The sequence below is a fragment of the Channa argus genome, chromosome 1 (genome assembly GCF_033026475.1).
Source record: "Channa argus isolate prfri chromosome 1, Channa argus male v1.0, whole genome shotgun sequence".
In the NCBI taxonomy this organism is placed as follows: Eukaryota; Metazoa; Chordata; class Actinopteri; order Anabantiformes; family Channidae; genus Channa; species Channa argus.
The window spans coordinates 50,712,659-50,737,269 of record NC_090197.1 but is presented as its reverse complement, the minus strand read 5'-3'; the positions used below and the strand labels follow the sequence as shown (position 1 = coordinate 50,737,269).

General features: G+C 42.5%; 1 protein-coding gene across 1 annotated transcript in view; it reads left to right on the top strand.

The window, feature by feature from the left end:
• Window positions 1-23,193, top strand: part of dntt (deoxynucleotidyltransferase, terminal) — a 67,514-nt gene extending 44,321 nt beyond the window's left edge. Inside the window, exon 11 of the mRNA XM_067474244.1 lies at window positions 21,764-23,193. Within this exon, the coding sequence (XP_067330345.1) occupies window positions 21,764-21,850 (87 nt within the window). The 3' untranslated portion in view covers window positions 21,851-23,193. The remainder of the gene's footprint in view (window positions 1-21,763) is intronic.
• The last annotated feature ends 1,418 nt before the right edge of the window (window positions 23,194-24,611 follow it).

Below are 24,611 nucleotides of genomic sequence, written 5' to 3'. Positions count from 1 at the left end.
CGCCTTCACACAACACCGGTCCTCCGTTCGCTCTGGATTAGGCAGGAGAGGAGGAGCGTCCCTTTCCTTTGGTTCACCGCCATTAAAGTGGTTCAATGTGCGGCTTAGGACGGCACAACAATGGTGCTTTCATCTTTTTCGTGTCTGCTCTAATTGGCCGGTACTTTTAGAGAAATTCGGCCCCGCTGGTGTCAGAGAAACAAGGGAGTGAGAGGACTCGTGTCTGATTAAAGGGGAGGCATCTCAGCTGAGGACCAAAGGCGGTCATTTAGAGGACTTTTATCTTGTGGGCTTCAGAGAGGCTCTCAATGGATGCAAGCTGGTCTCTGTCTTATTATAAAATACTTAAAAAAAGATTAGAGTGCTATACTCAAGCTAATGATCTCCTCCCAATTAGGCACAGGCTCAGGGGGAATCATCAAAATCGCTGTGGGAGGGGGTATTTGCAACTGTCACACAGAAAAACACTAACTAAAGGTGACTAAAGGTTCCCTAACAACCAAACAGGGGGATTGAGTTTGTTTGTGTGTGGTGGAAAATGGCGCAATGCGAACACAGGTGATACCAAGGAGCACGAGCGAAGTGGCTGAAAGTGCAGGGTCCGGTCCGTGTCGGGAGCATGTAATACGAACCAATTATCAGGAATGACCACAAAACACACGGCTTTATGGGAGTCAGCAGACGGGTGATGACAGCTAGACGTCCTAGTGCCCATAAAGCCTCCTGAAACAAAATGAACAGACTATAACCTATGTTGAGGAGAAAGGGTGAAGGCCACAGTTGCCAGCTATTTGAAAGAAAACACAACAAGAAAGCAGCACATACTTCGACCGATTCAGACCCGTTAACATTAGCCAGTGTGATTTGGTAGTTTTCTGCTGAAATAATTTAATAATAATAATAATAATTTAATAATAGTTTACAACATTATTATCTTTTTAGTAAATATTTACTATTTATTTTCACACCCAGCAGTTATGGAGCCATGTTTGGTGTGGACTGGTGTTTCTGGCCACCTCAGGCATCAATGTCTTCACTTGCTCTTCAGCTGCACCTCAGAAGCAGCTGAACGTTTCACTGTGTTCAACATATAATCAACTGCCAAACTCAGGTCCTTCCTCCCTGGCAAAGTTCCTACCACAGAACGAGCCAATCGACTCTGTTTGTCGATTTCGCAGTTGTTACTGTGAAATTGACAAAACAACAAAAGTGCAACGTAGGGGATCTCTTGAACCCTGGTTTGATCAATGTGACTGCGCCTCCACTGTCAGATTAGGGTTGTGTTACCCTGCTAGCAATAACTGACATCTAGGCGTCCTCTGAAAACACTGTGCTGACTTGTGGTGCCACAGGCACTTGCAAGCAACATCAGTATCTGGCCCACACAGCTGAATTTTAACCAAAGTGCAGGTCTGAGGGAGTAGTGTTGGATGACGGAGGGTGGCCAGCAGGGAAACAGAGGTGGGAGAGTCCGTGTGTGTGTGTGTGTGTGTGTGTGTGTGTGTGTGTGTGTGTCCTCTGCTGTAAGTCTGAAGGTTTGTGATAATTAATATGTGTAGCGGGCTTGATGAATGAGGACAGGTGGAGGATTTCATCATGCCTGGACAGACTGACTCCCTCCCTGAGCAGGAGGGATCCATGACCTGCCCAACACCTGATAAAAAGCACACCCCTCCACGTGAAGTAGGAGCTATCCTTGAAACTCACTCAGTGTGTGTGTGTGTGAATAGTCCGCGTGTGCAACTCAGGTGTTTCCAGGCTGTTAACCAAATTCAGTCCCTTAAAAATGTGTTCATGCAAATGCAATCCATTGTCCCTTGTCATGCCTATTTATGCATATTTTCACACACACCCTGGGCACCAAGTCTGTAAGATTTTGTGAGCGTGGATGTGTGTATGTATCAGTATGTGTCTTTCCTCACAGGGTAATTACTCTATGTCATGTGTAGGAGTGTGATTAATGAGGTTGTGGTCAAAAGGCTGTGAGCATAGATGTCCTGGCTTTGGTCCTGAAGCACAGTTACTGATATGAGAGGGGCCATTCATATTCTCTCCGCGCCTGACAGCTCTGTAGCTCCACGCCACACTTCACTGTGGGTTTCAACTCTGTAACCCAGTATTAACCAACATACTGTACTGCAGTTATTAATAATATCAAACACATCTACCGTAGGTATCATGAGATCTTAGAAGTGAAAAATGCCTTGGAAAAAACTACTTAATTTGTTTTTTTTTTTTGCTCATTCTTTTATTGCACTTACTGCATGCAATCAATATATGACCCGTAATTATCAAACTTCTAGTGGTTGCAAAGACAACTTTTAAGAAAAACAGTCAGTTAAGAAAGTGCCCTACACGTGAGCAATTGGAGACACATTGAAGCCCATCATGAAGCAGCAAATGGTCACCTGATTATTCCCGTGTATGCTCTCAGCCGAAGGGGAACTAATCAGGAACCGGGATTTTCCCCATCACTCATTTGTGTTCTGCAATGGCGTATTTCCTTAAAATTCTTATTACCTCCACTAGCTGCTGACACGTTAGAGGAAACATTTTGTCGCAGAGTTAAGGAGAATATGATACGCACTTCATGTCATTGCTGATGTTGCTCCTTCGAGCAGCCATCGTGATTGAGTGTGAGTAGGGTGGAGCAGTACACCTGTTGAGCTCCCAACTCCGATGCTGAGGATGTTGTTGTCAGCCAGTGTTGGGCCGTCGGTGAGCATCTGCCGCCCTAGTTTCTGGCACTGCATGGCCAAAAACCCCCTCCCTCAAAAAAACTAAGAAGAAGCCACCACCTGGATTTAACCAGGCAAATAGGTTAGAGCCTTCTTTTGGATAATTACTGCGGTGATTAATACGTCTCAGCTGCCAACAAGTTGTTCAGCCCTGACTGATGCAATGAGTAGCTGAGTAACTGAATATAATGAAGGACCAGGTTTTTCCATCAATGGATTTTTCTCTTCCCTGAGGGCCTTTTAAGATGACAACACTAGGATTGATTAGGCTCAAGTGGGGAAAGAGTGGTTCAGGGAGCGTGGGACATAATTTCCACCGTAACGTCATTGAGAATCTCTGGGATGTGCTGGGGAAAACTTTACACAGTGGTCGAACTCTCTCATCATCAATACAAGATTTTAAACTTGCATTAAAAGATTTTACATAAGCTTATTTAAACTGCGTCACGGCAAGTGCTTGCTGTAATCAAAGTCATCTGGAGTGAGGAAACTATGGAAAGTTGTCACAAGCTAGTTGGCTGTTCAGGTGCCGGTTTTTGAGCCAATGCAAAACTTGGTGGACCCAGAAGCCTGGAAGCCACAATTTTCCACACTGAGATGTGCGTTGGTCTCCATAAAATAAAGCAAGAAATTAAAGTTACATAAAGTCACGAGAAAGATTGTGAATCGGAGACACCACAACGTTTTACTTTGAGTTAAAAAAGACAGACCAAGCAGCTTTAATAAAATATTTTATTCACCATAACACATAATTCAAAAGGGACAAAATTCACACACAAAACCTGCTTTTATAGGACACTATTCATTTGAGACGTGATGGACTTGCAAATACATTAAATGCGACCCGACGAAAAGCTTTTCTTCCTGGAAAGACCTTAAGAAAAGACCTTGACCTATTTTTGGCTGCACCGATATTTTTCAGCACTGCGTTAAAAATGGCCTGACCTGTCAGAGCTTTTATGAACAAATGTCAGTACAATAAGCAGCATAAGGCTTCTCAAAATAAAAACAAACAATTTTTCTACCGATTATTACGATTTTCCCTGGCAAGCAGAAAATGTTTATTTAATAGAGATCTCAAAGTTTCTGTCTGTCCTCTGGGGTAATAGCAGAATTTCATACCAAGCTGACACTCAGTTACAATATCTTGAATGTAAAGTGCTCGCAGCTGTTTCGATCCCTCAACCTCCCACCACACACACACACACACAGACACACACACACACACAACCTCTGAGCAGTGGATGAGTGGACAATAAGGGGGCAATTGCACTGGGCTTTGGGGAGCGGCGGTTTCGAACGCTCCCTCAACCAGGCAGTCTTTGCACAGAAGATGGGAGCGGCCTCTCAGCAAGCGCAGAAAGGCGATGGCGAAGTTTAATTTAGCAGATGGTGGCACCGGGACCCTCAGGGCTTCACTTACTGTAATACGCACACATACCTGAGCATACGTTGGGACAGAGAAGTGAGCCGAGGAAGGAGCTGATGTCCTCCAAACATCCCGCCGGCCGGTTCGGGACAGCTGGGAATGGAGTGATGAGTTCAGCAGGTTCCCTTTTCATTCACTTTTGCGAATGTTTCTTCAGGACCTCGCTCGCACATCAGTTCTTATGAATGTTAATTAAAAGATCCAGTGTGGCCGAATTTGAAAGTGAAAGGAAACATTGTGATTTTTCTTTTCGCCCCAAGGTCAGAAGTTGAATCCAGTTCGCTCTGTGCTCAGTGCGCAGCTATTAGATTTCAACCCACCTCAACGGATTTAGATCTGATGTAATAGTGAGAGCATCATTTTAACGTCGAAAAAAATCTAAATCCCTGGGAAAAGACAGGAAATCTGAAGAAAAACACACGCACACACGCTCTCTCACACTAATTCTAGCACCTACTGTTATCTAAGGCACCGCTCTGCAGAATAAACGAGAACCGCGTTCACACTGAAGAAGGCAGCCCAACGTTCTCCACCTATGATTAGAAAAGAACAAATCTGATCCCATTAGAAGCATCGAGAAGGTTCCGGCTGCTGTGGACGGTCTACTTTATCATACGCTGTGTGTGGCTTGTTGGTGGCTGTTTTTGCTCCGACTATTAGATTGGGCTCCTTTTTTGCTTTTAGCCCTTGTTGGCCATGAACTTGAAGTGCAGTGTGGAGGATCAGACATAACGAGGAAAAGCTTCAATCTCAATATGCTTTACACCTTGTTACGAAAACGTGTGTTTAAGCGTGAATGTTCACAGAAAACACTGTGGACTGGAACATGCTCGGCTTTGAAGGTCACCTTCAGTGGTGAACAAATCTCGGACATTTCCAAACTGCATGAAGTACAATCCACTGTGGGGGTTTTTCATCACCATTTGTCATTTTGTAAGTCTCCTGAGAAGAGACACATTTTTGCTATTATCCTTATTTAGAGAATTATCGTCATTTTTTTTTCCCCCAAGAGTTTTCATTCCCATGTGAATGTAATGCAGAAATGCCATCCTCGGGGGTGGAAATACCCACGCTGTGGGCAGATTAGTCGCCACTGTAGGTGCAGACATTATCACTGCAGATCGAAATGTCATCACTGTGGGTATCAATGTCATCACTGCGGGTAGAAGCGTCATGTCAGGTAATAACATGCTTACTATTTCCACTTATAAAATGGGCCATTAGAACCTCCAGGGCCAACACGTAGCTCAGGAAATCAGCAGCATACGACGTGATAGAAACTTTCCAGAAAATGTTGGGTAATTACAAAAATGAAGACATCCTGGGAGCACAGCAGAGCAGGACGAGGAGTAGCTTCTTAAGCTGGGATCAGACTGCGGGATTTAAAAGAATCTCAACATATCTCACATTTACAGGCCGTCCGCTCTCGGTTTTGCCCATAAGACCTTGTCTTACGTTTCGAGAGAAGCTCCCACCTAGCAGCGAGATAAGGGCAGGAAATTGCAGATTACAAGATTCGTTCGGATTTGTAAATAGGATTTGGAAAATTGGACCATCTCGAATGTTGCTAACATGTGCATTCTCGCAACTCAAGACGAGCCTGGAGCTACGTCAGCGCTAAAATCCTCCTGCAGTCATAATTCGGGGAAAGACAGTGAAATGAGAAGTGGAATGACAGAAAGGCTTGGCAGGTGTAGAAATCGGGGAGCTTTTTGCAGCAAGAGCTGGAAGCTGGAAACCATCTGCTTTTTATTTAGTGCTGGTGCTCACTTTTGTTGCAGTGACATTTCTTTTCAGTCTTGTTCGTCCTCCGCTACTTCATGAAACTTTAACTGTTCTAGAGGCAAGTATGTGCTTGAAATCAAGTGTCCAGCCACATTTAAATAGACAGTAAGCGTCTATTTAAATGGCCACACCTCAGAGTGAAAAGGCTGCTGGACAGACAGCAACCAACATATAAGGAAGACAGTGTTGGACAGTGTCAGTGACAACTTGATTTTAATAATTGTGTGTGCAAAGGTGAGGACAAATGTCACAACGTTACAGACCTGCTGGGCCTTTTTTCTTTTTTGATGGTGGCACTGGCAAAATCTTGGTCATGTCTGTGGTCACCCTTGAAAAAAAAACCACATGATCGATGTCAGATGCCTCTCAGCTCATCACAATAAAGCTGTGGGATACAACCACCTTGACCTGACCACCTTAATCTTCTGATGTCAGTCCAAAGACCACACACCTTTGGATGAACCTGAATTAAGTGTTTGTGGGAAGCATCCACTCATAAACTGATGTCTGCGGATACTGGTTCAAACACTGGGACACATGTCATGTCACAGTATGTTAAGGTCAAAAGTGGACAAAATGTTGAAACCTTTTTAATCAAAAACATAAAGTCTGTTATTCTTGTAAGTTTTTTGACATTTGTATTAATACTTTAGTGACAGTTGTGTATCCTGTTTTCCAGAATGTATGAGTTGAAACAGCAACAGCACGAGCAACAGGGAACCAACTACATTGTCACATAAAACTTTATTGTCAGTTAGAAACTACATAATCATCATTTCTTTGCCACGTAACCAGGGTTCTGCTGGACTTTCTCCATCTACGCATGTGTGTACGTACACACACACACACACACACACACACACACACACACACAGTCAGAAAAAGTCAGAAAGCAGCACTACGCAGCTCAAATCTGTGATCCAGGCTTCCAGAATAAATCAGAAGTGGAGGAGAAATCCGGTTACTCTTCTGCTGCATGTAAACACCGTTGCATGATTACTCAAAATGCTGATTCCTCTGGTCAACACAGCCAATATGATCCAACAAATCAGAGACAGACCAGCCTCCAGACTCTCTTCTCTCTCACAACCATCTCCAGCAATTTACAAAATAGCAAGTTGGCATAATGTCAATGGCAAACAAAGGACATTTGAGGAGACACAGAGCATTGTCCTCTTACCACAGCCTGCGTTCTTTCCTCCCCATTTACTTCACAGGGCGAGAGCTGTAGACGACCATGTGAGGCTTTTTGATCCCACTGGATGGACAACCAGAGTAGCATAAGGAGCATTTTGCTGCATGTGAGAAAAAGCAAAATGAATTTGAAACGTGGACTTCACCTTTAAGAAAAGATCCTTTTGTTATGCGCAAAGAAAGAGTTGGCAGAAGACCGACATGCTGCCTAACTCACAACCCCATCTATAACTAAGCAAAACATATGCTTCAGGTGGACTTTGGATCTTAAACATGTTTGTCCTTTTCCTGCGCTCACCTTTTTCACCTGCACTGCAAAGCGTTCATCCAAAATGGAATTGAATCGATAGTAGCGGCATACAAACAGCAAATACCATCAGAATGTTAATTGACCATCCAGACTGTATTACCATGAGTAAGTGACGTCCTTGTACCTGGCAAAGAAATCGGTTCCACTGGAGCAATAAACACTAATCAGCCACAGCCAAAGTTGTGGATAGGGGTCAACACGGGCACCCTGTCGGGGTCTGCGGCTGCAGGGCTCCATGTGCAGCAAACTGCGATGCACTAAGTGTTCTGACACCTGTCAATCATGGCCAAACCCTGTTCACCACAGCATTAACACCACCTGCTGGTTTTACTGCTTTAGCTGAGCTTTGTACAGTAGGTGCTGTAGTTAGTCACTTTAGCAGTAGGTGGTGTAACAGAGGAATGACAACTCTTTACTCTTTACTCGTTATTCATCACTTATCACTGTCTCCCAGATGTCATGTGGTTGCTGGTCATTTGCTACCGGGTCTGATTGTAGCTGCAACGTCTCTATCAATTCTCTGCCCATGTTAATAACATGGCAGCGCAACAGCTCTGAGTGTCTTCTTGCATTTATTCTGATTAAAAATCCCGTTCTCCTCTGAGGGAGCTGCCACTCAGCATTACAAAAAACAGTTTGCTGGTCCACCATAAAAAGCCTGCACATATTTCTGTATTTTTTTTTTCTTCTTCCCCTGCCAGTCAAAAAAAAAAAAAAAAAGGCTCAAGGAATTTTTCATTTCAGGGATTTGCTTTGATCGCGCCAATTTGAACGTTTTTCTGCTATGTCCCTGAGTTGGTCTTGAAAGGTTCTGACTGTAAGATGGAAGCCGAGTGGAATGATTGCAGACAGGTAAATCACCGTGCTTGTATGATGGATTATACGGTGACAGCATCCACTGAGTGTAATGCAAAAGTGTTTGCTGGAGTGACGTCTAATTCCACTCCCGAGATTTTTTTTGGACCAAGCACTGGTAATAATTTGGACTCAACTGTTTTGAAAAAATGCCACTCCAAACCCGGTGCGGCTTTTTTTCTTTCTTTAGCAAATACTTGGGCCAAAGAAGAGCTGGGAAATAAAAATCAGCTGTACACATGTGCTACGTCATGACGACACCGTTGAAAAATTAAGATATTAATCAGCACACGAGTGAAGAAGCTTCTCCTTCCCCTTAAACAAACCACCCACATAATAACACCCTCTGTGCCAGGTGAACAAATATGGACATTCGTGTCAGGATACAGCTGGCATGCGATTGGGTTGTTCCGCATAGAGGTCAGAGAAACAATTAAGGGACTTTAATGGGAATAACGGGGAGTGTGTGAAGTGGGAGGACTGCTGCAGTAATGATGCTCAGTGCTGGAGAAAGCCCAGCGTTACAGAGCCAGAGTCCGAGAATATTCCGCTGGCCTTTGGTTTCATCCTGCTTCACTGGTGTGATGATGATCTGTGTGCATTTTCTTTCACCTGGAGTTCCACCTTTGGTTACGTGAAAAAAAAAAAAAGTTCTTTTCCATCAAGCTGTTCATGATCATTTTACACAACATATGAGATTCAGCGCTATGAGATGTTTGTCGTTTATTGAATTCAAATACCAATCCAGACACATACTGTACATAGAATATTAAAGTGCTCATTAATGTGCTGTAAAAGAATGAGTTATTTTTTTTATGATTTTCTAAATATATTTATTGTTATAATCTGAAACCAGACTTCTTTTTCAATGTTTGACTCCTTTTTTACTCAGTCAGAGCAAAGCTTTTCAAGAGTTTTGTCCCTCCGCTCACCTGAATCAGCTTGTTATGTGGACAAAAGAGAGCTTGAGAGTGTGTGGACTTATTAAGTGTGCGGCATCCCTGGAGGACATGTGAAGTGGTCTTTATCCCCCTGCGGATGGATAAAAAAGGGCAGCACAAAAAGCTGGGGGGCAGGTTGTGCCTGAAACCTCCACCTCTGCTGAGGGGAGGATTTTCCCCACTTTCACTCCTCTCTCAAACCATTTGTCTTTCCTGTCCAGAATGTAGACGTTATCGTCCCCGAACAAGTTTCCTTTGTCCTCCATATGAGGGTACACTTGTGATTCTGGTCCTGAGGTGTGGCTTCCCACAGCTCTAAACACTGCACTAGAAACACCTGGGTCTTTTGGGCAACTAGTAAAAATGGATCTAAGTTCAGGTACTTTCTGTAAACTAGTGACAAAATCACCATTGTTGCATGTAGAACCGTTCGTAGAGTTCACTGCTGGCATGTGATGCCGCCCGCCTCATGATTGCGAGGCGATGGCTTCGATTGCTTCTTCTTGCTGCCTGGCAAACAGTTTGCACTTTGGTCTCGTGTTTCGATCCATGACTTTCTGTCCAAACCTGATGCCACACATTTTTCTGGGTCAATCTATGCCGTCAAATCACACACAATTTCTATGTTGAAAGCAAACCTATGCCATACTTTATTCCTATGAAATAGATGCCTAGTGCAGCTTAAAGAGCCTGGGTTGTCATGTTGCGACTTTTTATATGGGAATGTGGCGACTGAAGGCAGTCATGACGATGAAAAAGGGGAGATAGATCGAGTGAGACATAAAAAGAGAAAGAACGGACAGGATGGTGTCACCATTTCCACAGAGAAGCATCAGCAGGATGGTCATCTAATCTAATCAGCCATCACAGTGGGACAACTACATCAGTTGGCATCAATGATAAATCAGATTGACAGCTACTGCCTGACAGGAGCAGGGGTAATGATAGAGGAGGGAATGTGGACCTGCTGAAAAATAGGCTGAAATTAAGGTGAATTACGGGAAAAGAAGAATGATAGACACATTTAGGTGAAGGGAAATTTATGAACGCGGAATATTTTAGGATAATTGCGTGAATATTATCCGTCCGCTAACTGTACTTGAATTCTACCGAGCCCTTATTTCTCCTGTCACCCGTTTCACCGTCTTCACCTCACCCACTGTACCTCTGCCTCCACTTCCCTCAGCCTCTCATCCACCCACGCAGTCCCTGTTACCGGCGCTTAATGGGTGAAATAGAAAAAGGACGAGGAAATATTTATAGATTCCGTTGAGCTAGTGTTTTGCATGACTAAAAAGTGGAATTCAATAGCAGGCTATTATCCCTCCTGAATCCTGCAACCTGCAATCTGTTTTTCTGGAATTACAGTGTAAAGAGAAGTAATGAGTTGACTCTGTGAACTTGGGGGATGGAAAACGTAATGAGAGAGAAAAAGGTTGGAGTTTTCCAGACAGATCTTGCTCCATTATTGATGAAAGTGAATGGCACAAAGGTTCAGGAACGCTCGGGCTCGGGTCGTGTCCGCTTGTCGTGTAACGTTAACTGACACAGGCCTCGTGGTGGCACAGGCACCGGTCCGTCTGGGGCTCCTGTTTCAGTTTGCCCCATGATTTATTTAGAGGGACACTGCAGCGAACAATCGTTGGGAGGATTCAGGCCTGTCTTGTGGTCTCTGTGCCCTGTATCAGGCTTAGGGTGGTAGGGGGGCAGAAAAATGTATGGAAACAAGTCTTGTTGGCCGTAGGATGTAGTAGTGGACTAACTAAACAAGCATCATTTGTCTGTGCCCCCTCATACAACCACATGTTGATGGGAACATGCTATGGTTACGGTTGGGTTGGTTTAGGGGAGTAAAGTCAGCACTGAAGCTGATTTCAGATGGCTATGAAAAGGTCGTGTTGACTGCTGCCCGACACTTCCCAGTGTTTTGTTGACCCGTCCATGCAGCTCAGACTTCAAGCATGTCCCCTCACATCCTCCTTTACTCACATACTTTCTCCTTTTGCCATTGTCACTTGAACATAAACTGGTGGGTTGTTTTTTGGAACTTGGTGAAAAACCTGACACTGCGACAGCCCAAGAGCCGAAAAAGGACAGAAAATAACGCAACAGAATAAATCACGGTGTCATAATCATGCATCCCGTTGAGGCCTAGCGTCTCTATAAGATAGTGCCCAGAGAAAATCTTAGGGAATCTGAGGTGTATCTGAGGCGGGAAACTAAACCAAGCGTTCGTTTTCCAAGTTAATCCTCATCCTCGAAGCTTTCGAAATTTAAAGAAGTCTTTAAAACACAGCAAACGAAACATTGAATACATTTCATTAAGCATTAGTTTCACCTTCATGTAAAGTTTTTGCATGCAGGTGGGGCCAAGAAATTATTATTTTTTTACAATTATTTATAATAATAATAATAATTATTATTATTTTCAGTGGTTTAACATGATCACAGATGACAAAATCTTGATGAGCTTGTGCCCCAGCTACCGATGTGTAACCTTAAACCTATTCAGTGTCAGTCATCTGTCAGTGTAAACTAGATCACCTCTCAGAAGTTCATCTAAATATGGTTCAGTTCCCATGAAAGCTATGGCAATGATGTAAAGAGATGTGCGTTTATAAACACACACACAGCTTTATGTCTTTTTCATTAATTCATCTGCAATAAAGTCATGAATGTTACTATAGCAATAACTGTAATACACAGGCACCAGCTTGCAGAATATTTTTGTAACTTTACTTTCACCTGTTCCTCGTTGATGCATAGATTATAGAAATGATTCAGCATCAGATCAATCGACGTACAATCATCGTTTTGCCTCCAACTTTCTACATATTTGTAGTTTCTCTAAATTCTTCATTAGCCACTCTAATAATGCACTTTCTCCTTCTCTGTTCTAGTGTTGCTTTTGCTGGACATGCGCGATTTTTGTCAAATCCAGTGATTGTTGTTTTTGTTTTTTTTTCTCTCACAACAGCAATAGATTCACAATAGACAACTGTCTTGTCTTCATGTGGATTTAGTCATTCAATAAACACAGTATTGACAGGTGAAACCCACATGAATGAATCCTGGCTAGTAATTTAGAAATAGTTATAGTTCCAACAACCTCAGGACACCTGGATATTAAGAAACTGGTGAAAGTAATTTCCAATGCTTTAAATCATTTTATTGATTAATGCTCTAAAATTAGCACGTGTTTGTAAATGTATCTATATGTAAATACAAGGAAATAGCAACTGAAAGTCTGAACTTGACTCATCATACATGAGCTATTCTGAACAGTATTTGGTGATCAGATCCTACGTGTTCCATTCCACACAGAGGTGATATGTTTTCTGTAGCAACAATTTCAGTCTGTTTTGCTAAATTATATGAGGGTATAGCAAAGATAAGAAGCTGCAGTTCATCCACAGGCCTATTTCTGGAATGATGTGATGCAGGATGTGGCCACAGATTTTTGTGTTTGTCACCTTGTGGCCACAGCGACACTGTTGAACCAGGTCGGCCGTTAGCAGGAATACATTAATCAGCCAGTGCGGCTCTCGACATGAGTCCTGGCAAATCAAATCACTTAAAGGCAGTCTGCTCTCAGCAACTTATGTTTTTCATAGAGAAAACATTTCCGAGCGAAAAAAAAGGGAATTTTCCTCAGCCACAAAAGCTTCTACCAATGGGACCATGAATTAAATACACGGTACCTTAAATTAAATTGTGGGGTGGGGGGGGTGGGGGGAGATAGCACTTTGGGCTACATGCTCCCAGACCTTAAAAGAACAGCGTAGGAAACTTTTCAATGATTTATTAGAAGAATACATATACAAATACGAATCTTTTTTAAGTATTTTTTTGTGCAGTGCAAAGTCATGAAAGTATTGCAGAAACTAATTTCTGAGTGAGTCACTTTGTCAACGCACATTCCTGAGCCCTTACATCAAAATCGACTCGATCTGTCTCAATAATGCTTGTCCTCAGTCACCGTCGCATTGAGTTACCGAAATACGTGGTGCTACGGTTAGTGTCTGGTTAAAAAAAATGCTTCCAAATGTCTGCCAAAGGGTTATCCCCAAAAACTTTCCAGATGACTGTGCTGGCTGATTTATGTGCTGCGCTCTCACCACTTCCATTACTGCGGTTGCAGAATCCAACTGCATTTACTGACAGTGACAGCACAGGTATTAAGGACACCCAGCAGTCGCCTGTGACGGATGGAATTCGCCGATGAAATTAGACAGCATTACCTGCCAACCTATGATTGCAAATCAGCAAACTCGCAATAAATACGCTTTTGCTTTGTAACCAGAATGATTGTTCAGGGACATAGCTGTAGTTGCAGAAATGAGGGAAATTTGCACTCTCTCCTCTTCTGCATGGGTGAAAAAAAGAGAATCGATAGTTTTAGTCAATTTAGTGTTTCTCATGAGTTTGCACTAACTTTATATGTTAAATCATATTTTCATAAAGATGCATTTGCATTTGAACGCTGCTCCTCTGTGCTTTACTGTATTATTTTGCTTAATGTTTCATTTAAGCACCTTTCAGGTGAATCACTGTAACTAAAAATACTCGCAAAATCACACAAAGGAGAAAGACGCGTTTGCCCTGTCAGGCTGTGTACAGCCGTAACAACTTCGACTATAACAGGGTTAAGCAGCTTGGGCACAGTCTGAATGACAAAAATTAGGGGGGAAAAAAAAGTCTGCTAAGCATTTTCACACTTCTGAGGCAACAGTGTTTGTCTTTTCTCCTCTCTAATGTGGATTCTGGCGGCAGGACAGTGGGACTGAAGTGAGGAAATCAACCGGAAATGCATTAAGTGAAGTGAAATGCCACCGTAGGAATTTTGTTTTGAGGATGTGACAGCTTCCCTTATTATAATGTCAAAATGTTATTTAACTGGTCTACATTTTAACTGGTTCACGGGTCCCTTCAGAGGTGGGACCAATCCAATGACTCGGAAGATCCTGGCCCTCATCAGCAAGAAAACTCGATGTACAAAATTCCAAAATAAAGCTCATATTTTGCCAATGTGCCATTTTAATTGAGCAGAATGAAAGGAGTTGCTGAGGCAGCAGCAGCAGCAGCAGCAGCAGCATCCGATCGCACTGTCTGGAGCAGGAAGCAAATTGGTCATGCAAAACCAGCCTCTCTTCAACAAACCAATTAATTATTTATGGGCTTCAGTGGAGCGGAGAAACTTAATTTATTGTTATCATTAGGAGAGTGTTCTGTTTGGGTCCATATGAGGAAGAGTCAAGCTACAATTACAGGCTTCGCAGATTAAAGAGAAGTTCACATGACTGTGCCTCCAAATTTAAGTGACCAACTTCAGTTTTCAACAGATGCTAATTAAAAGGATGGAAAAACTAACCTTTTTTTTTTTTTTTAAACCACAACTTGTTAACCACACTTAAAAGTGTCATGGTGTGCAGACACACCCTGAAGTGTGTGTTCCAGTGCAGCAAAGTGAAAAAAAAAAATCCACCACTCAAAGTAACCACAGCTGAAAATATCAGTAATAAATAATTAAATTGTTTTACTTAGTTTTAGTTTTTAGTTCCAATTGTACACGAGCTAACTTTTACAAGTTACTGGTCATATACGATTAAGTACGGCCGTAGTGAAAGCATAGAATTTGAGAACAGTGTGTTTTCCTACAGTTGACATTTAAGAAAATGAATGTGCTTTTTCTTATCTCAAATGTTGCACAGTGCAGCTTAAACTAGACGTGATGTACAATGTTGTCACATTCTTCTCTGTTGTCGAGTGTGGTGAAGTGGGAGCCCTGGTTTTCTGCTGGTGGACACGCTCTCTTTCTACCACCTGCCAAATACTGGCAGGTTGCACTGGTCTGATTAATGTTGCCGGTGTCATCTGAGTTAACTACCTCAGCTGTAGTCGCATCCATTCAGTGTGGTCTTCACAGCATTGATTTGACTGCGCTGCAACAACAAATGGTCACAGGAAATTCGTTGTAAGGTCTTTGCTGTCTCCTCCGCCAGATGGGAAGGTGCAGGCAGAAGATCACACTTGCAAAGAAGGACTAATTATTAAAAGCACTGAAGCTTTGAATGGCGACTTAAGTCAGAGTCCATGGTAGAAAATCACTCCGGTTGTGAATTTGTATATTGATGTATCCATGAAATGCATGTGCAGCTTCTCCAGTGCATTTAAAGTAAGAAATTGTCGTATTGTCGTACAGTAGCCTCATTCCAATTTTTTTACACTTACACTGACAGTGATTTAGAAACCGGTGGATTTTGAAACCTTCCAATTTCACATCTGTATCAAACAAACAAAGAAAGAAAAGCTTCTCTCAGATCCTTTGCCATAGCTGTTCATTACCTTTGGGCAGCCTAATCAACTAAATCATTTTGATTTGCAAATGTTTACTCCTCCACGGGAGCAAAGAGCCATAACGCCAGGGCCGCCGAGTGAGTCTTCCATTGTTTCGGATTAGGAATTCATTATTTGCTCTCTGCACTGCCTCCTCTGCCCAGTGCATGGACTGATTAGCAATCCAGAGAAGGATGGGCGATGATGATAACACTAAACTCAATAGCTGTTTTATAGGCAGTGGTGCTTTATGATGCTTGCACTAATTGCTGGTGTGATTAGTGAGGTGTCTGTGCCCTCTCTGGTTGCTCAGAGTGTCCTTTGAACTGAGCTCCCACAGACAAGCGCACAGGGGAAGTGTGGGTGTGTGCAGCGGCTCGTTGCAGGAGGAAGACGCAGGGGCATAATCGACTTCCCACTTTTTCTGCCCCCGTCAGCCCTTTGCTGTGCACTGCAATAAAGGCCAATTCACTTAGAGGCGATCAAAATATATTTTTTTTTTTCTTTATCTCTCGGCAGTAAACTAATATTATTCTGACTGTCAGAAGATAAGAGGGAAGTCCAAATAAAAAGGAGCCTGGCAATATTAGTTAATTTCATAACTTCAAATACAGGTGGAAAAAGCTCCCTTTCTGCCTGTGTGATGGCAGGATACCGTGAGCCCTTTATGCTGCACAAAGATGGATGGCCTCCATCATAAAATACTCTGAATATGTTCCTCTGACCCTATTAGACCTGTAAAAGTACAACATGTTGAAAAGGTTTCTTTTCGAAGCTGTACGTGCGTCTGCCTTTCAGCCTGACCTCAACACTCGAGCTCTTGACACGCGCGTCATTGCTGCTGTGGCTGAGCAGATAGTCACAAGTGAAAGCGAGACGACAGCACTCTCACTGAGGTTTTTGTTCACGTACATTTTCCTAGCAGCAAGTTTACATAAGGGAATTTGCATAGATTTCAGGTTGTGTTTGTATTGTTCTGTGCGTGACCTTTAGCTCTGTTCTCTGCAGAGACGTTCCGTCTCACCGCGTTTCTAAAGATATCCCCCTCTGTCCACAGTAATTGTTAACATTTCAGCCTCTTTATAAAATCTTTCATCATATGGTTTTTCTCTGTCTCCCACGTAATCTTGTATTTAAACACACATACAGCTTTTTACACAGTTTAACTGTGTAAAAAGCATCTTTTTCACTCAGTTTTAACTCTAATCAAGGCTAAAACTCTATAATGCTCTATAATGGAAAGAGTCTATGCAATCAGCTCATTAGAAGCCATAGTTATATTTAAGTAGGTTAGGTTATGTCTCCTGACCTAATAGAGAGGAGGTCAGGCTGGATGGGGTGGGTCACCTACTGTTGTTAATGCTCTTGATAGTATGTAAGCTTGATGCATGATCTCAACCTAGACTTTTGCTGTTAAACCGAAATGCAGCTTTTACAGTCGTATTAGGACCATGACACAGACTTTCCCTCCAGCTTGGCATTTCAGCATGTACAAGGAACAAAGCTTTGCCAAAACTTTCACACTTTCTCTGTGACGACAGACTTTAAACATTAACCTGATTTCGGCTGTGATGAAGAGTTTTATAGTTTGCCAACGGAAAGGTGGTATAGCATAGGTGTTCAGTGGGGGGGGGGGATACAACAGAGTGAAATACAACAGAGTATGTTGTTCGTACTGGCCACCAACAATGACCAAGAGACACGTATTAAAGTTTGGTGACATTTAGAAGCGTTTAGATCTGTGCATGTTTGCGTGGACGAGGCTGAGGTGATTGGAGAGTTACAAAAACACCGGATGTTGACGATGGAGACCGTGACAGCTGGGATAGCTGTCATATCACCCTGGACAGGTCAACATTCTGTCTCAGGGACAACACAGAGAGACATGCAGAGAGAGACAATCTTTCACATTCACACTGATGAGACATTTAGCACTGTGGGAGGAGATCGGAGTCTTGCCTATCCAAATATAGAAAAGTATAAAAAGTTGCAACATTTCATCATTAATAATGTTTGGTTTTATTATCTTCTGAAAGCTGTGTTTGGTGTTGGAGTGTAGCCCCTTTTTTTTACAAACTTTACAAATGTTCAAACTACTTTGAGTTTGTGCCCCAATAGAAACATCCCATTGAAAAACTCCTTTAAAAGAAAATAAAAAAATCCCAGTCCTTAAAAAAACAATGAAGCACTGAGATACCCACCATGATAATGGGCATAATGATCTAAAAATGCTGTGTAAAACAAGGAAACAAATATTTTTCATGTGGAAGCACTGAGGGTGCTTCTGTATAAGGACCATAAAGATTAAGTGTCGAAAGTGTCCTTGGGCAAGACACTGAACCCCAAGTTGCTCCCGGTGGGTCAGGTGAGCACCTTGCATGGCAGCCACCACCATCGGTGTGTGAGTGTGTGTGTGAATGTAACATTGTAAAGCGCTTTGGATAAAAACACTATATAAGTGGCCATTTACCTTTATGGACTATTTTGTCTCTCGCCTCACTGGGCTTTAACAAATTGCAGTAGTTTTAAAGTTTGTTTTAAAGTCCACAATTCCCATCATACCACCAATAGTTTCTTTCTTTCTTAGTAGCATTTGGACAGACACTGAGCTCCCTCTGTGTTTTCGTCCTTCAAATGCTTGCTAGCACGGTGGGGTCGAACAGCAATCCAGCTTTTCCTGCAGCCCCTCTGCCTCTCTGGCTCCCTCTCCCTCTTTGATGTGTTAGTTGAGTCGGGACGGAGTCGGGCGTGCAGCCATGTCCATCAGCTCCATCCATCAAGCAAGTGGGCCGGGTGGCGGAGAGAGGATGACGTGCAGCAGAGAAGAGGCAGATGTTCTGCAGGAATTGATATGTGTTCGCGTCCACGAGGGATGTCATTATGCGGCGGACAGAGAAACATGTAGCTGATTAGCGGCTTATTAAGTCAAGGACACTGGCTTGCAGTAACACACCCCACTTCCATTCTGGCTTGCCAGTCACTGAGAACCTGAGTGTCTCAGGCAGATAACCTCTCTTTCCAATTAACTGTTGCTCTCTTCTTAAACTCCAAGCTGCTTTTGATATACCAGAAAGCCCTGGAATAAAAGCCTTCTTTTGCCATATCAGCCCTAGTTTCTCTGTGTATGCCTAAAGGGGAGAAGTCAGAGCTACATGAGGTTATCTCCTGGAGAGCCCACACTGTGTTGTGCTAAGTAAATAAAGCAGCATCTCCCCGAGGGCATGTGAGGATTGTAGGAATTGAGGAAAGTGGACTGCGCAGCAGAGAGAGGGCTTCAGCTCTGATCCAGGACAGTGGCTAAATTGGTGATGTTGATAATCTCATCTGTGCCCTCTGTTTTCTCATTTAGCTGGATCTCCAGAGTTGTCCTCTGTTTCCTCGGAACAAAGAGCCCTGCCACGGGTTGTTAGAAATGTGGATTTGCTACAAATCCTATAGGTTTTGTCCGGTGCTCCCTTTTTCTTTTGTTTCTGTGCTTTTCAGGGTTTTCATTCCTCCTCTACCCCTGTTTCCAATCTTTAGCACCTGTACATTTAACATAGCAGGAGCCTGCTGCACCATAACTGCAGTGATATGTGTCTGCATTTCACATGTTTTGAGGGGTTGGGGCAATAAATGGCTTCATGAAGGCAGTGGATGGTCTCAACCAAATATTCTTTAAACTGTATTCCTAAGAAAATATTGTTCTTTCTCTGGACATCACTGTTTAACTGTTTATTACAACTTGAATCTAACGCTTACACTGCAAGCAGCTAATGCATATGGGAATTTGCTACAGATAATTAAAAAAATAAATCCGGGGCAAGTTACTGTCTGCATAGCCACACAATACTTTCTCCCTAAGTCATACAATAACATCAATTATAATGGGAACCTTTTCATTGAACCCTGAGCCAGAGGATGTTGAGTGGGATGTCCCCTAATTGCAGAGCACTGGACCCTGAATTGCACCTTGCATGGCAGTTCTGCCACGACTGGTGTCTGACTTGGTACTTGAGAGGCAACTTATAAAGTGCTTTGCCTATTAATGGAGCTAACTTCCTTCCCTGGAACTGTTCGTGTGTGCACGGGGTTGGAAAGAGCCAAACGGAAGAAGTTATTCAGGCTTATTTAGAAGCCAAATTAGATCAGTACGAAAATCCCAAACAATCCCCTGTAAACATCTCTTACAGCTCCCACACTGACTTTGTGTAACCTCCATGTAGACCCAAAGCTTATGTGGACCCTTCAAGTCTGCTCTCTGTCCCTTACTTTCAAACAAAGAGCTTAAGATAATGTGGGATTTTTTATTTTATTTTCGACACAGAAATTTCTCAGTTGCAGACAAAAAACACTGCCACTGCCATTTTCTCAGTTTTCATCATCGTTGGATAAATATGGACACGTGTCACTGCTGACTGCATTGAAAGTTAAGTAGACTGCTCTCCAACTTTTTGTCATATCACAAAAATGGGAGGTTCAGGCTTATTTCAACTTAAGATCAAGTTCGAGTTCTCATTTGACTAGATAAGAGAAACTTTTGAGCAAAACAATTGGATGGACTATCTGCCCGAGCCTCATAAACAACATACAAAAAGTAAAATTGCACTAGTCATGTGTTTGCTTCTTCACTGCAATGACAAAGGTGGGTACATTTATCTTGTGGTTTTTGCTTTATACTTGATGTGTGATGGAATCCAGATTCTCTACCTTATACATCAGCTTGACATTTCTTACAAAAGAATGAATAACTTAATAACTATAATAACTTTATTTTGATTCATATTTTAAGCTATTCATGTTAACTGCCGATCTGTCCTTTCTTTCACAATTTATTAGAATGTTAATGATGAGAACAGCTTCAAAGATGGGGTTTAAAACCCAGCATCTTCTTACCAGAAGCCATGAAAAGCAGCAAATAGCAATATTGTCATCGGCCAGTGTTTCCCCCTGTCTACACCTGTAGAACCTAAACTGGATCCAAAGATCGGCAGGTGAATCTGGGTAGAGGTGAGCTGCCACCAAAAATCCATTCCAAAAATCCGCATCATTGAAGGACTAGTCAGCTCAGACCCCGTGTGCAAAAGACGTTTTTAGGGCGGATTTGTACATTTAGTGTTTTGTATGTATATGTTAACAAAAATGGAGGTGTTTTATTGCTGTTATATGTATGATATTTTAAATAAATATTCCTTTAATGGTAAATAAGACCATTTCTTAAATAGAAACATTTCTCAACTTAAATAGAAAAAATAAATCCGCCTAAAATGTGAATACAAAATTTGTGTGTCTTTTTGTGTTTTGAACTTACTGCTTACTTTCCACCTATTCAGCATTTAATTTGATCAAACTCCAACACATAAGTTTCTCTATTAGGACCTAAATGTTTTATAGGAATCATTAAAGTCAACTTATGTAGATAATAGTTTCACCTCAAAAGAAATGTCAACTAAAAGTAACTTGGAATTTTCACTATTACCTAAACTAAGATAAAAATGCTTTGAAAACACCAGACCTCCTCGCTGCGTGGCGAACCTGTCATTTGCATTATAAATAACACGCCAGCATGGAAGGAGACATGCCTTGTAGTGCTTTTCCTTCTCCTGGCTGTCTACTAGTTGCTCTCAGTTATCGTTGCCATTGGCTGGCAGTGGGAGCCAAAACGCTCTTGGTTTTTCTGCCATCTCCTCACAACGTGTCAGGTCCGGTTTAGCACTTGAAGGTAGGACGTGTCAGAATCACAGCTCTCTTTCTCCCCGGGCTGTCTGGCTCCCAAGGTGAGTCAGGCCTCGTCAACACTCCTATAGAGACATAACCCATCACATGGCGTTGGTGGGCGGCCAGCGGTTAATAGCCCTGTCGTGATTTGTCAGGGAAAATACTCATCTACTGCAGTTTGCAATCACTTAGAGCAAGGTTAGAGTGTTTATGGGTTGGAGGGGAGCTGGACGGTCAAATGTAAATCTGCTCAGTTGCGGCATGTTCGGGCCTTGGCACAAACTGGGTGAATAGACTCCTAAGAGATATTGACAGCTTGCACTGGAGTCCGAAAACAAGCACAGTGGAGTCTGTGAGTACACGGCGTCAACAACTTTGGTGAATAGTCAGACTTACAGTTGAGAATCTGTGGATCTGCTCTGGTGTCCTGCGCATTTCTACAAGTCACAGGCTTTCTGTTTGTTTGTCCTCTCTCTAGAAAGAGTTTCTGGCAGCAGCGACTGAAAAGGACATCTTCGCCCATCTGGGTCTCGAGTACATCGAGCCTTGGCAGAGAAATGCGTAGGCCTCCTCTCCTTCCCTGGCTGGATGATATCCTGTGCGTGCATCACCGTTTAGCCCATCTGCTTGCCGCTCTGCATCTCTCCTGTGATTCTCTTTAAAACATCTTTTGATATCCATAAACTTTTGTGTTGTTTGCATTAAATGCTTGTGTGCGATTTATAATTCTGCTTGTTCACTATCGTCAATGAGCGAGCAAACGCGGCCCTTTACAAGTCACGGCTCGCCTAAGTGTGGTAATCACAGACAGGACACAAAAACAAATCAGTCAGAGTATGAAACGCCCGCAGTGCCTGCAAGGAAGGAGGGCGTCTGAACAAACAGAACACAGAGGGAGGCGAAAGAGGGAAGGCGGTGACCACAGAGAGTAGAGGAGGGTGAAGAGGAAGACAGGAAGCAATGAGAAAAGCGAGGGGGAAGGGAGCTTTTGTCGAGCAAAATGTTGTAATCGCCCTCCTCCTGGCAGGAAAGTGCTCGGCGTGAAGCTGAGCCAGGTCTCTGAGGAATTGAGAGGTGGGTAATGAGCTTCAGATAGAAGAGGGTTCTGTGTCGCCATTTAGCTTCCATTTAAGCCGAGGTCCACTGGAGATCATTTAGCTGGCATTCTGTTATCCAAAGACCCATAGTCTCTGCTCTTGTTCCACAATGAATCCTTATCCCCAGATGCTCGGCTGAAATTAGAGGCAATCAGCTGCACCGGGAAATCATGAAGAATTCAGATGGAAGGTAAATGAGTCTAATAACCACATGGATGACTCTTGGCATTCAAAGTGACTCTGGCTCCATCGCACAAACCTTTCATTATCCTATTGCTTTGACTTTGGCTTATGTTTTATGCAAGATGGTTGTTTATCAAGATGTGTGTTCCCTTATCTTTCGCATTCACAATGGCTCTGTAGGACAATGACCCTCTAATGAAGGATTATCTAATCCTTTTAGGTAATTTCTGTCTGATTTGTTTCTCCAGTGATGAGGTGACCTGCCCTGTCAGCCACATCCCATCCCACTTTCCCAGGATGCTCAGCCCCTCATTTGTCCCTTAGTGCCTCAACAAGAGCAGAGACGGATGAGAGCAAGGCATTCTAGTGAATCACCCTATTTAAAGATCTTTAAGTAGAACAGTCTGGCACTTTGAGGACCCGACCTGGGCCTCCTCCCTTCCTTCTTTCTGTTCTGCTCCCTCAACCTCGCTGACACAAAGCAAACTTTAAAGTTTCTGCGTTGTAGTGTTTAACCATCTCTCGCACCCAGGATGCATGGGCTTATCTAATCTTTTCACTTTGAAGAATGGGGATGAAGTTTTCTCTGAAAAACAGGGACTCTCTCTAGAGTCAAATAAAGAAAACTGACCTCAATGCATTTACATTTGTCCTGCTTTCTTTTCCCTAATTGTTTTTCGAGTCTGTGAATGGGATCTAATCCTATTTTCGCATGAAATATTCACCAGTGCACAGGGATTAAAAGGCTGTAGCATTCAATTTAAAAATTCACACATTGTTGATATGGCTTAGAGAGCCTTAAACCATTAGCAAAGCTGAGAATCAAATAAACAAGTGCACCATGATACTGTAATTCCATCTGCTCCAAATTGATTCCCCATGGAGATATCCATTTGCATTGCTTGGTATCACAGACCATTATTATTGCATGAGACTGGCGTTTGAGGGCTGCTGTTGTAACCAGTCACATGGTACACATCACGTGATTTCTAGTGATGGGCGATACCAGAGATTTCAGATTCGATCCGATACAAAGTAATACCTTGGCTTGTATCGCGATATCGATCCGATCCGATATCCAGAGTGTTATGTTAATTCGTACATCTGATCAGGATGAAACACAGTCACCTGAGCCCTTACAGGGAATAATTAAAAAAATTAAAACGACAGCAAAATCATCGTTCAACCTATTGGCATTTTTAGCATTTTCATTATTTCTAATTAAACGTATTAACTATTATATTATATACTATTATTATTATTATTATACTATTATAAACATGCTGTTGCATGTTAATACGTTCTGACTTTTCTCCATGACAACAGCATGACACTTTCTTTATCAGGTGAACAGTTTATTGCACTTGATATCCATGACTCGCCCTCATCTACATGTATGTCTTATATACCCATCTGTATTTTCTTTCCCTTTGTTTAAAACCAATTATGGATTAGACACACTTTGCCTATTTCTACAATTCTCTTGAAAATGCTGCCTGTGTTTGGAGGCGGAGCCGCCAGCACGTGTCGAAGAAGTCTAGTTGAAGATTGTGGATCATGGGGCTGATCGGCGGAAGAAAAAGTAGTTCCTATGCGGTGCATCACGAATAACCTACAAATTGATGTAGAAGGTGCAGAAAACATTCGGATATGACTGCAGAGAAAATATGAATAAATAAACAGAAAATATCGATATTTTAACTTGAGAATCGATATTTAAAAATTGTCAGTCAAAATCGAAATATCAATTTTTTGGTATCGATCCGCCCATCACTAGTGATTTCCAGGAAGCAGTGATTTTGAACAATGTTTCATTAGTGCCTAAACCAAGCTGATGTTTTTGTGCCAATACTTGACAGAATTGCTATGTTTGCACAGTTATAATCCAGCGTTTTTGACTGTCTAGGGCGAAATAACTGTGTTACACCTGCCAACATGTGGTAGGTATCATTGTAGGACACGGCGGCCGCTATTTAAGTTCCTGGCATGGAATTGAAAATAAGCTCTGTGACAAACAAAAGTTTATGCTACTTATTTGCTTGGGCA